At 32.1% G+C, this 13,177-nt stretch overlaps 2 protein-coding genes and 1 pseudogene across 3 annotated transcripts, besides 3 other annotated features; 1 reads left to right on the top strand and 2 right to left on the bottom strand.

The window, feature by feature from the left end:
* Positions 1-6,076: part of a mobile genetic element that runs on past the window's edge.
* Positions 2,224-2,887, bottom strand: TVAGG3_0121530 (annotated as a pseudogene). Its single transcript has one exon. A coding segment is annotated over exon 1 (664 nt).
* TVAGG3_0121520 (protein of unknown function, DUF4106 family) lies at positions 4,676-4,987 on the bottom strand (the record flags this gene model as incomplete). Its single annotated transcript, XM_051223567.1, has 1 exon — positions 4,676-4,987. One exon carries the CDS (start codon positions 4,985-4,987, stop codon positions 4,676-4,678), a length of 312 nt encoding a protein of 103 aa, XP_051108553.1.
* Positions 5,976-6,076: a terminal%2Cinverted (terminal inverted repeat of Maverick-3 transposon ID:TVAGG3_0121510).
* A 919-nt stretch (positions 6,077-6,995) lies between these two features.
* On the top strand, positions 6,996-8,310 carry TVAGG3_0121500 (protein octanoylation; the record flags this gene model as incomplete). Its single annotated transcript, XM_001299608.1, has 1 exon — positions 7,012-8,310. The coding sequence occupies one exon, from the start codon at positions 7,012-7,014 to the stop codon at positions 8,308-8,310; it is 1,299 nt and encodes a 432-aa protein (XP_001299609.1).
* A 4,051-nt stretch (positions 8,311-12,361) lies between these two features.
* Positions 12,362-12,553: a mobile genetic element.
* Positions 12,554-13,177: the final 624 nt, after the last annotated feature.

The raw sequence follows: 13,177 nt of genomic DNA, 5'->3' as shown, positions 1-13,177 counted from the left end.
AAATGGTGAAAGTTCTTGAAGCAGACAAAAATATAACAACAAAACTACAGATATTTCTAAAGGAAAGTTTATAATACAATTTTATGTCAAAACTGGCGTACTGTCAATATTTGACGGAGAGAAGTCAGTTCAAGAACAACTTACTGACCTGCTGCCAAAATCTGCTCGATGGGAAGCTGTCGTTATGCCAATCTGAGGAGCCCCAGCAGGTTTCATCGAACGAATCTTCAAAAGAGCATCTTCCGTGAAAAGTGCTATTGGTTTTGTAAACTTCTTTGCTCTTCAATTCATCTGGACCGTCTCTGTCACCAGTATATTGTATTTGAACAGTACCAACAGTTGAAATACCACCCATAAAGTCTTCTGAGTCAGCAAATGGAATGCCAAGCCAAAAGTTTGAACGGTCTCCATTTGTATATTGAGTTTTTGACCTCCTGTATGAGTCCATACTTTCACATATGGCATAATAGAACTTTGCATTTCAGGGTTAATGGTTGTTGTGAAGTTGTTGTTAAAGTTCATAGCATCTAATGTCAAGTTGTATGACCTCATATCCTCAACTGTAGAATATTCTTCTCTTGGATAATATTTGCCATCTATGTTTATATGGTATTTAATACCAGGGTTGTAGAAGCAAGAATAGTCATTTATAGTTCGTCTGAACAGTACAAACATAGTATCTGCATGTTTCATTGCAGTTGTTAAGGCAATATCTGTTCTTGCACCTGGGTCAGCACTTTGGTTTCCAACTTCACCTGCAAAGTCTTTGACAGATATTTGGTGTATAGGGAACATAAGTGGAACTGCAATATATTTGGCAGCTAAAGCATTTGAAATATCTGGGTCCAACATATAGACTGCAAGTCTGCTTTCTATTCTCTTGCATTCAAATTTTTCGCATGTGAACTTAACTGGGTCCCAAGCATCTCCAGCAGCATTGAAATAATAGTTTACTTCAGTGTTGAGGTTTGAGAAACCAAAGTCTAAGTCAACTTTGTTTTTGCAAAAGTCGGCGAATGACATTTTATTTGTTCCCACTACTTCTGTAAGAGTGAATGGGTCTTGTGTTGGTGCAATGACTAAGTTATTTTGCTTGGAGTAAGTTCGATAGAAATTTTTCCTGCCCAGTTTGGCAAGTATCTTAAAAACCTGAAGATGAGGAAAGATGACAAAGGAACTCTAAGTTTCAATTTTACTTTGGTTACTGCTGCTGCAGTTTGTCCAGAAAGGTTAACATAAACTCCTGGAACGTTAGGGTCAAGTCTTCTTATTTTCTCAATAGTTGCATACTGGTCTGTTTGTTCTCTAGCTTGTGGTTGTACTGAGTTTCTCAAAGCGAACCATTCATAGTTTGCCCATGTTACTGTTTGAACTAAGTCAGAGTTAGAATATATCTTATATCCCATGAAAACTTCTGGAGCATATTGGTATCCGACATAGAAAATTCCATTGCAACCTTTCTTGTCAGACAACTTGGCAGAAGGTTTTATTTTCAATGTCTTGTTCCACGTATAAGAAAGAGTTGTCAATAGAAATTATATGAAACCTGTCGCAAGCAATATCTACTGTTGTTGAAGAACCTTCTCCAAACTCACCTACGTTTCCATAAGAAACAGCAGTTGTATATTCGTAAGTTCCAGGAACTATTTCTGACCTTCTAATGGCATTGTCGCATTCGTTATACCATTCGGAAACATTTCCATTCATAGCATCCAAAACTGTTGGCGTTATATTCTGAGCGGCGTACATTTCATATGAGTAAAAATATAGAATAGTTGGATTTATATGTCATAATAGAACCCACGTGGACCAAGCTTTACTTTCTTCCTGACTGAGTTTTTAACTCTTCTTTTTCCTTCATTGCCCTCTGCTTGAAGTTGTTGCATCTTTGCATTATGTTCATCTAGTATGTTGCAAATTTCCCATGTCCTTTTTGCCTTTTGGCTCTGGTCGCCCATCTCAGGTAACCTATATCCTAGAAAGAGTTTGTCATTAGTCTGTATTTGAGTCTTCGCGTATTGTTTGCATGACTCTTTCCTGAGTTTCCGGTTCAAGCTCTTCAAACAGTGCCTGTCCATATGGAATATGCTCGTTTCCAAATATATGTTTTTGTAGCCATTCTGGTTTTCTTTCCATGTTACCAATATATCTTTTGTGAATGGGAAAGCTTTTACCCAATCTTTCAGTCTTGCGTCATTTATTTCTGTAGTTGGTTTTATTTTGTCAAGGAACATGTTTTTCAATACTAACATTTCATTTGGTACTGTCCATTTGAGTTTTCTTAAATATTCATCCCTTCTCAGTTCATTGTCTGCAAAGTAAGTTTTTATGACATTTTGTAAACTTTCGTTTGCAAGGTCATGTACAATAGGTTCTCTTCCTTCTCTCTCCCTAACTTTCTTTCTAAACTCTTCACCAAATATACCATCTCTATGGTTCTGTGTAGTTCTTTGAGATAAATGTTCTAGAACGTCAGGTGTTATATTTCCATCAGCCATGTTCATTTCATACTGGTCCAAAATATCTGCATGTTTCATATCTTTCAATGGCATTAAAGCCGCGCTTAAAATACCAGCTATATCTGGTTCACCATTGACTTCCATTGCGTCTACAACTTCTTGGAATTGTGGTTGTAAGTTTATGAACCACCTATCTGGATTAGCTTTATGACCCCATCTCATTGTAGTTCCATCGTCTGCAGAAACAAAAGTAGGTTTGTTTCCATCTTGGTTAGGTTCTGAATGAACTTTAAACAATGTTTCATTTCTATATGTTTTCTTGAAATTTAACCTTTTATTTTCACCGAGTTCATCCGAAGATTGAACGTTAAATGCTCGTAAGTAAAAAGGGTTGTTGTATTTGTGTACATTTTTTTCAGTTCTTCCATTCTATGCTGAATATTTTCATCTGGTGTTGGAGTCTTTTGTATGTCGGCAAACATTTTTCGATATTCTTCTACTATGTCAGCCGAATTTTTTTTAGACTCTTGGAAATATTCCATATTCCCTCATGCTCTTGTTGAGGGTCAAGATTTTTCGGCTGTTCCAAATCTTCATCTAGTTCTGTGAAGTTAGTTTCCAAAGGAGGACTTGTTCGTTTCCTTCAGGCTCTTCTAGCTGTTGTTGCTGAACTATTTCTTCCATGTCTTGGTTGTATCTGAACTTTCTTCCTGTGGAGTTTCTTGTACCTCATCTGCTGGCATTTCATATATTCCGAGACCGTTTTCAACAATTTCCCTATCTACGTCATCCGCATTCATAAGCTTTTGTTCTTTCGTTCCGTCTCTATTTTTTACGCGTTTCATGACGAAAGTTGAATTGTCATTTAGCTCTGACATCAAATATCTCGGAGTAAATTCATCATGTCATTTGGATGATATGCTATTAAATCATATCCCTTAGCGAGCTTGTATTTTCCAGGTTTGAGATTATATCCGTTTTGGTGCTGAGCCATAAAGCTAAATAGGTTCGGGTCAGTATTTCCATCCTTGAACTTTCAATAGCTTCTTTATATCTGTCACTAAAGTCAACAGTATCTGGGAAACCACACTCTTCTTTAAGCATTTTTAAGAATTCTTGGTTTCCTTGTTCTCTACTTCTTTTATGTCCTTGCTCTGTTTTGTGGTTGTTGTTGTGCAGGGTTTTGAACTGTTGGTTGCTGTGCTGGTTGTTGTGTTGGTTGTTGTGCTGTTGTGGAGGTGGTTGTTGTGCGTTGTTGTGTTGGTTTTGGTGCATGCCTGTGTCTGTGTCCATGTGACGATGTAAATGTTTCTAGGTAGTCCTGGTGCAGGTGCTTCTCTTGGAGGGTTTGGTGGTATATAAGTTCCACCAGCTGGCACATATGTTCCATCTGCAAGCGTAATGTCCTACCTGACTTTTCGTTTTTAAGAAAGCATTTACTAGGTCTGTTTTGGTCTGTTGTAACTCTTTTTCTTGACTTTCACAACAGTTGCTCTAACGGCGTCATAGGCACTTTGAACTGCCTGTCTCGTTGCTGCATCTGTTATTTTCGTCATATTTTGTGCTACTTCTCTTAACTCGTTGTCGAAACCTTCAGACTTCAGTTTCTTTCCAGATGAGAAGTCGTTCACTAGTTTTCACCTTACTATGAAGAGCTTCGAAGGCGTTCTTAAATCAGCATTTCATTAAAGCTTCATTTGAACTGTCTTCATCCGCTTGTATTTTTGTCCTTATTGACCCTATGAGTTGGGCTGCTTTAAGCGTTGGCTTGGGCATCTAACCAGTCATTGTTAGCTTTTATATATTCTGCGCTTTTCATTGCCTTTTGCATGGCCGCGTCGTTATTTTTACTTTCTTGTGCTAAGTTTTCATACTGTACGGTTGGTTTTGCAACTGTAAAAGTTTTTCTGCCTTTACATTTGCTTCAACTTCTTTTTATACTCATCGCTATCCATATATGTCTTCAGGGCTTTTTGTTTTATCTCTTCATCTTTCAGTATTTTATATTGGTAGTATGGTTTTTCAAATTTATGACATCTTGTTCCATTTTTGCTACTTCTGCTGCTTTTTCTGACACTTTTTCGCATATTCCTCTGACTTAGTTCTTTCAGTTGTTCTTCTTTCTTCTTTTTCTCTACGTTTAACTCATTGAGTTTCTTTGTGTGTCTGTCATATTCTTAGTTTCTTTTCGTTTTCACCTTATTTGCCTTGTATGTCTATGTTTGACTTTTGACATCTGTTATTTGATTTTTGAGTGAACTCAAATTCATTTGACTTTGAGGGTTATATGCTGTTCCGTCTGCAGCTCCACCATAGCCTGCCATTTTCGCTAAAAGTGCCGCTCTTAAACCTCCACTCTGTGCACCAACAACTCGGTTTAAAAGCATAGGATTGCTTGACATTTGTTGCAACATAGTGGGGTCATTCAGCATTTGTTGTTGCAACTGTTGTTGTGGTGTCAGTTTTACTATTGGATGTTTCAATGCTCTCTTCCTCTTACGTATATTCTTACGTAGCTTACGTGGCATTTTAAGTGAAGTTAAAAAGCGGTTTTTGACAGATGTTTTATTGTGACTTCTTCGTAAAGACTTTGTTGAGATTTCTTCGTAAATGAGTGTAAATGACCCAAAAATATATTTTAGGGTAGAAGGGTATATCTAACCTCTTTTCTAACCTCATTTCTACCCTCTTGAATTTTCATGAATTTCTTCGTAAAGACTTTGTTGAGACTTCTTCGTAAAGACTTTGTTAAGACTTCTTCGTAAAGACTTTGTTGAGACTTCTTCGTAAATGAGTGTAAATGACCCAAAAATATATTTTAGGGTAGAAGGGTATATCTAACCTCTTTTCTAACCTCTTTTCTACCCTCTTGAATTTTCATGAATTTCTTCGTAAAGACTTTGTTAAGACTTCTTCGTAAAGACTTTGTTAAGACTTCTTCGTAAAGACTTTGTCAAGACTTCATCGTAAAGACTTTGTTGAGATTTCTTCGTAAATGACCCTAGTAGTATATTTTTGGTGTAAATTTCATGAAAATTCAAGAGGGTAGAAAAGAGGTTAGAAAAGAGGTTAGATATACCCTTCTACCCTAAAATATATTTTTGGTGTAAATTTCATGAAAATTCAAGAGGGTAGAAAAGAGGTTAGATATACCCTTCTACCCTAAAATATATTTTTGGTGTAAATTTCATGAAAATTCAAGAGGTTAGAAAAGAGGTTAGATATACCCTTCTACCCTAAAATATATTTTTGGTGTAAATTTCATGAAAATTCAAGAGGGTAGAAAAGAGGTTAGAAAAGAGGTTAGATATACCCTTCTACCCTAAAATATATTTTTGTCTGATTTTACGAAGAAGTCTTGACAAAACATTTACGAAGAAGTCTTGACAAAACATTTACGAAGAAGTCTTGACAAAACATGAAAACATATATAATTTGTGAAAAGCTCCTGGAAGACCTCCGAATAAAAACTTCATTTATGTGGGCTAGAGGGCGCAACGCGCCTGGAAGCCCTCCGAATAAAAACTTCATTTATACTAAACATCTTCAGGGCTAGAAGGCACGAAGTGCCTGGAAGCCCCACTACCTTTTTTTTTTTTTTTTTTTTTTTTTTTTTTTTTTTTTTTTTACTCTACAGCTGAATTCCCTTCAGAAAATGAACTTCAAAATATTATTAAAAGTGACATTTTAGATGGAAAAGGGAGAAATAACAGAGATTGAAAACAACGAGAAAAAAGTAGCGGAATTGGAAGCAAGAATAACATATGTCGAAGCCTTAATTAGAAAGTATCATTCATTTAAAGCTCTTGATTATATTTTACTATTTTCTCCCTTGATGGTTGCCGCTCTTATATACTTTAAGAGTAAATAAATCCTTGTTTGTTTATCATACCAAAAAAAACTAATTTACTTGCCTTGTTTAGCTAACATTTTTCAAATTATTTTCGATAATCGGCGAATTTCATCATTACTGAAACATGACTAATGCGTATATCTTTCAAAATTCAAAACAATTGCTGAATCTGTTAATTCATGATTCAATTATCACCAAAATCAAGATTAATCAACTTGAATCAACTAAATTTTCATTTGCTGAGGCCAAACGACTTGAATTAAATTACAAATTATTCTAATTATCTATTCAAAGAGCAATTATAAATTGTTTTTTTAAAAAATTGTACAAACACATTTGCAAACCCATCGAACTACTTTACTAGCTTCAGGATACGCATATACCCTCCAAAATAAAAGCGAATTGGAATTGCTAATTTTTAATTAAAATTAAACTAAGCTTAATTTGAATAAAAACATTTACTTTGTATGATGATAAAGCATCTTATGTCAAAATGAGTTCATAACTTCTTTTTTTACTTTAACGCAATTTAATTCTTTTCATTAAGTAGAAGTATATATCTAACCATATACATAAGATACTTTATGAGGTGTTAAACACTTCTCTCGTTTGCACATTCCTCAACTGGAGGGAGACTCCAAACTTGCCTGATCAGGATTCCAAAACATTTCAATTTATAAAAATTCAAATAAAAAGAAAATGGTTGGAAAAGCAACTATCCATAATGCTTTTCTAACTATTGGAGTTGTTGCGGGCTATCCGCATGGTATAGTATCAAGAAAATTACAAAATCCTTTACATAGAAAATTATTTCATTTGATATGCGGTTTAGCTCTTTCCTATGCCTTATATGGACCAAGCTTTTTGATAGTATTTTTAGGCGACTTGATTGTTTATCTTACGTTGTTTCTTCCAAATCCATTCATTCTCGTTGGTACTTTAATTCCTATTGCAGAAATCTTCTATATACACTACACACGTCTTAACACAATTGGTGATTGGACTTCTGACCTTTCCGGCTTGATTATGTTCTCAGCTTTGCGTTTAATCATGACAACTTTCAATGTATTTGATGGTCGTAAGGAACTCAAACGTGAAAATTGGAAGAAGATGGCATTGTCATCACCTCCGCCCATTTTTGATTTCTTTGTATACTTATTTAGCTATTCTGGCCTATATTCAGGCCCTATAGTTCCATTTTCCGCATTTAAAGAGATACTTGAAATGAAATCAACACCAGAAGAAGTTTCAAATGACATTAAAGCAGGTCTCAAGCCATTCTTACTCAGTTTACTTAATGGATTCTTTTATGCAATTTGCATTAAAGTATTTCCAACAAAAATGATTCTCGAAGACAAATTTTACGAACGCCCATGCTTTTTACAAGTTGTAATTGCCATTCTTTACTCTTACTTCCATACATCGAGATATAGATTTGCTTGGCTTGGTGGCGAAGCATCCTTAGCATGCCAAGGAGCACAGAGAGTACAAACATACGATACTCAATACTGCAGATCCTTCCGTCCTGAGTTTTACTACACCCAAAGACAACTTGGCGGATTAGTTAATGAATGGAACCATTCTGTTCATTTCTTCCTCAAAGAATTCATCCACGTAAGAGTTCTTTCCATCGGGGGCTCGAATACTGTTGCAAAGTTCTGTACTTACATGTTTTCCGCGTTTTGGCACGGTTTTTATCCTGGATATTATGTCTACGCGATGGTTGTTTTCTCCAACGCTTTTGTCGACTCGATCAGGTTCAAACTCTTCTCCCCTCTGCTCGAGAGCACTGTTGGAACGAAGGTCGCGACAATCTTGGACTGTGTTTACACCCAATCAATGAATTCGTACCAAGGAGCTGGATGGGATTTGCTTTGGTTAAGTCCTTACTTCTATTTCTTGAAGAGAACAAAGTTTGGACCTTTCTTGTTGGAGTTTGCACTTATAGCAGTTGGTTACACATTCAGAGTATTGTCACCAAAAAAGAAAATAGAGTGACAATGCTCTAAAATACAAAAATTGATATTAGTATTTTTATCCTTTTGTTTTAATATAATAAATAGTATATAAATGTTAGTTTTTATAAGATCCGTTGCATTGATATTTATTTCCACATGTGTATGACTATATTATAGTATAAACTCTCAATTCTAATTATTTTCCAAAAGATTATTAGATATTATACTAAATTTTGATAATAGTATTCTAATAATAATATGCTATATGAATATATTATGTGTATGTAACAAATATGAGTGAATTCAAAAATTTTTTTCTTATGCAAATTATTTAGAACAAATTTTCGTTTAAAAAACGCATAGACTATATGTTTATCCAATGGAATATATTATTTCTATCTCCTATTTGCGAAAAGCTGAGTTTTTAAATTTCAGGCCAAAAAAAGTGTGTTTTTCTAATATTTTGATGATTACTATAATGAGCATACTATATATTTATGTAGTGTAATATAAAATCAAAAATTGTTTCTGATATCCTGAATCTCGATATGAGATATTAAATGCCAAATCATAAATTTTGTATTGAATAAATTTATATTCGTGTATGCCTTCGTTTCGTATAATAGTCAATTGTGTATGGTCAGTGTGTGAGGCTACACAATTCTTTCCGTCCCAAGCGGGGAATTGTGTAGGTTACACCGTATTTTACGGAAAATATAATGGAAAGAATGATGCGTGGGGATTTTCATTAATATCTCTATGTGTGAGTGTGTTTGATAGATATATACTAAGGATGATATATATATTAGGAAGCGTTTAAACATATACAAATGTGTTCTTTGTTATAGATATGATATTAACGATTTCGCTCAATTGAGAATTTCGTCATGTAAAAATAGATTTATATGCAAATATCTCAACAAATAATATATTAATCTCTATTTAAGTAGTGCAGTATCATAATATATAATATTCTTAATCATATTATATATGAATGATCGAAAACTAAGTTTGAGCAAATCTCTAATACCCGTTTTATCAATTTTTCCGAAAAATTGATATTTGTATATGGAATAAAAAGATCATTTGAAAATTTTTCTTTATCGTTTTCATTCAAAATGATTTTGAGTGTTCTCAATTTGATGCCAATAAATTTTTTCTTGATCAAGATCAAATAAGACTATTTTTCTAGGAAACGGGCATCATGGAACAGCAAATAAATAAAAGCAAAGGCTTGATAACTCGAATAAATGCATCTAAAAATGAAAACTGCAATAAAACACTTTTGGTTGCGAGCTTATATAAATATACAACTTATTTTAAAGGAAAATAGAACAAAACAAAGAAATAAATTAATATTAAATGAATCATCATTTTTTTGGGCCCCATTTTTTAATGAAATATTAATCCCCAAAAGAATTTGAAGTGATTGGTATTCCAATATACTTCAAACATTTTTCTGAGCAAAGCTCAGAAAAAGTTTGAAGTATATTTCTAATATGTGGATAGAACCATTTATATCAGTATAAAATAACTATTTTGTATTTTTTTTCCTTATGCGCATTTCACAGCACCAAGTAGGGCTGTCCGGAATGGCACTATATAAAATATTATACTATATAATGTTTCCTATATTTGATACATATACTTCACATATATAGCTCATTCACATAACTCACAATAATTGTTTTTTGATCCTCGATAATCGTCTTTTTTTCACAAAAACACACTTATATCTCTGTGGATATTGAGCCTACACACTTATAGTATATGATAAAATACTAGTTTATATAGTGATATAATAGATTCAGTTGTGATCTCAATATCAACATACTCACACAGGAGTATTACGATGTGAGGTGAAATCCACCACCCGACACTTCGTTTTTCATTATTAATTCTATGAATATTTTGTTTCTTGGGCTGAGATTATAGCATAACATGCACTACATACTCACCTATTGTTTTATATATGAACATGCGAAAATTATTTTTGGACCAAAGTTATTCACATTCAAAAATTTCAAAAATTAATTATTAAGCTTAAATAAACATACAATCATATAGTTTTGGCCTCGTACATTGCAAATATATGTATATTATAAGTAGAACACACTTTTTGATTCCAAGCATCAAGTTATGCGAGCCAAGTTTTGAAGTAATCTTCGTAAATTCATTATGCGCACATTATAAATACTATGGTTAATAATTTTTAATATGGATGAGTCTTCAATTTAGTAATTTTAAAATGAGCGAAATCTTATCTAACTCAAAAAATAAATTTGAGTAGAAAATATTGAATGTAATTGTAGAGCTTCATAAGGCAATATCTATCCACATATCGATGTTAGTGGTTTTATACTATTTTGGTAAAAATAGTATCAGAGTATGTAAATTTTTCGGACTATGAGTGTAATTATAGATTAATTTTGTGATAAATTAGTTGTATAAGAATACAGATATGCTGAAATTGAATAAAAAGTATATTTAAAATTAACGACAAATTAATATAGTGATTTTTGTAATAAGTTTGTAATCTTGATAGTATTTCTTTGATTGTATTTCAATTTCATACATATTTAAGCTTTTTAGTCAGAATCTTTCAATGTTCATTGAAAAAATCTGACTAAAAAGCTTAAATATGTATGAAATTGACAAAAACATCCATATCTTGTCATATGGATGCTGTAGCTTAGTAATTGGGGCGACTTGCCTCGAATTCCAGAATATGGCGCTAATCCCGAGGTTCAAGTCGCCAAATTATTCAAATATTGAATAATCATAATCAAGTATTTATTCAAATTGACGATATTTTTGGTCTACTTTTTGAAATTATCAACGAAAATGGAATAGTTAATAAATTTTGGTTTGAATATATTCTGAAATATTTCAATGCCTTTCCATACAATTTTGATGTACAAATGTATTTATTCATAATCACAAGCATAAAATTGTTGGATTTTGAAATTTATTCAATCATTGAAGAAAATTTATTTTCAATAGTTAACAATTACAATCCTTATGACATTTTCAATGATTATTTCATATTTTTCAGTAAAAACAATTTCTTTTCACAAAATATTTCAAACAATATTCAAATTCAATCGGGTATAATAAAATTCATTTGCGTTTTTACTGATAGATCAATGTATTCATTTTTAGAATTCTGTCAAATTGAATTTTTAATTGGTTTATTCAAAGATTTCATTCAGAATTCAGAGACGCTAACCTCAGAAAATATTCTATTATTGTTTACATATCTTAGCAAATATGAAAAATATGAAAATGAATCTGAAGAACTTATTAATTTTCTATCAAATAAAATTGAGTGGTAATTTTTAGTCTCTACACTATTTCAATATAAGCTCCATTTTTAAACAGTTTTTAAAAATCGAGCATTGAAAAGTGTGATGAGACTTCGAGATTTATTTTCATGTATATAAAATGCTGTAAAAACTTAATATTGGGCTCCAATAAGCACCTAGATAAACTCGAATCTATGATTGAACTCATGTTACAATATGAAATTACTGAATTTTTCCCATGGTACATTCATATTTTGTTTAAAATTACAATATTTGATAACATAATGGTCAAATTGGTGAGCATTAACAAAAAATCAGAAGCGGTCAACCAACTATATGATACTCTGCTAGATGAAGATTATGATACTGAGATAGAAGATAAAATTACAGTTATTGCCCATCGCTTTGAACTATACGGTATTTAATACAAATAAAACCTTTCTATCTTTTATCTGCCCTATATTTCATTAAAATATCTTTATTGACTTTCAAAAGCAGCAATCTCGCCTATTTTTCCTTGAAATCTTTTAACACTTTGAATCTATATGGTAAAAATAGTAATATAATTTACTTTTATAAGATATACGAAAGGATAATGTCATTTCAATTCTCTTTTTCAAAACATTATTAATTTAAATTAAAGTTTGCCTATTAGACATAACAAGAATTATACTAGTTTTATTGATAATATGATTTTTTTTTATTTCAATTCAAATTTTTATTTTCAAATTATCAATAAAAAACTGAAATTAATTTGAATATTTTATTAATCTGTTTTATATATATTAGGGCTGTACAAGATTTAAAAAAACATTGCCGGGTTACCGTAGAGGCCTAAAAAAATCGCGCCTCGGCGGCAAGCCGCCTCGGCATTAAGAATGCGCATCTAAATTTTTATATGTCCTTCTTTCTTTTATTTTTCCCTTCCCTTCCTTTTCTTTTTCTTTTTTTCCCTCCTCTTGCTCTCATTTACCTTTTTTTTTCCTTTTCTCATCATTTTTCAAAATTTAAAATTTTTATCAAAAATCTTGCCTATAAAAGCAGATTATGGAACCTTTTAATGTTGCATGCTAAGTTCGGTCAACGATAGAAATTGAGTGTAAATTAATCGTCGAGGAAGTACGATTATGTAAAGTAAAAAAATGTTGTGGGATTTTTAATATTATATATTATTTTATAATAAAATTTTTTTGAGTCATTTTAAGAAGCACATATAATTTTTTGAATTTAAAAATTAAAGTAGTGTCAAACGAATTTATCACTTAATTTAATACTCAGATTTCTTAAAATTAATGAAAAAAAGGTTTTCTGAGAACTTTTGAGAATGGTTTTCAAATTCCATTATTGAAAATATATAGGTATTGTATGAAATTCAAACTCTATATTTATTAAAATTCTAAATTTTTAATAAAATAACTTTTCAGAGGAATATGATTTTGAATGGTTGATTAATAAGTATAAAAATGTCTACGATTTTAAGGAGAAATTGTTCCGTATGAGGTATACATCATAACTATATACCTCATAAGGAACAATTCCCTCTTGATAGCTGGGAAACTTTCTCTGAATAACTTATCATTTGGAGAAAGTTTCCCAGCTATC

Source organism: Trichomonas vaginalis, chromosome IV (assembly GCF_026262505.1).
Source record: "Trichomonas vaginalis G3 chromosome IV, whole genome shotgun sequence".
Classification (NCBI taxonomy): Eukaryota; Parabasalia; order Trichomonadida; family Trichomonadidae; genus Trichomonas; species Trichomonas vaginalis.
This window is presented reverse-complemented; position numbering and strand designations above follow the sequence as displayed.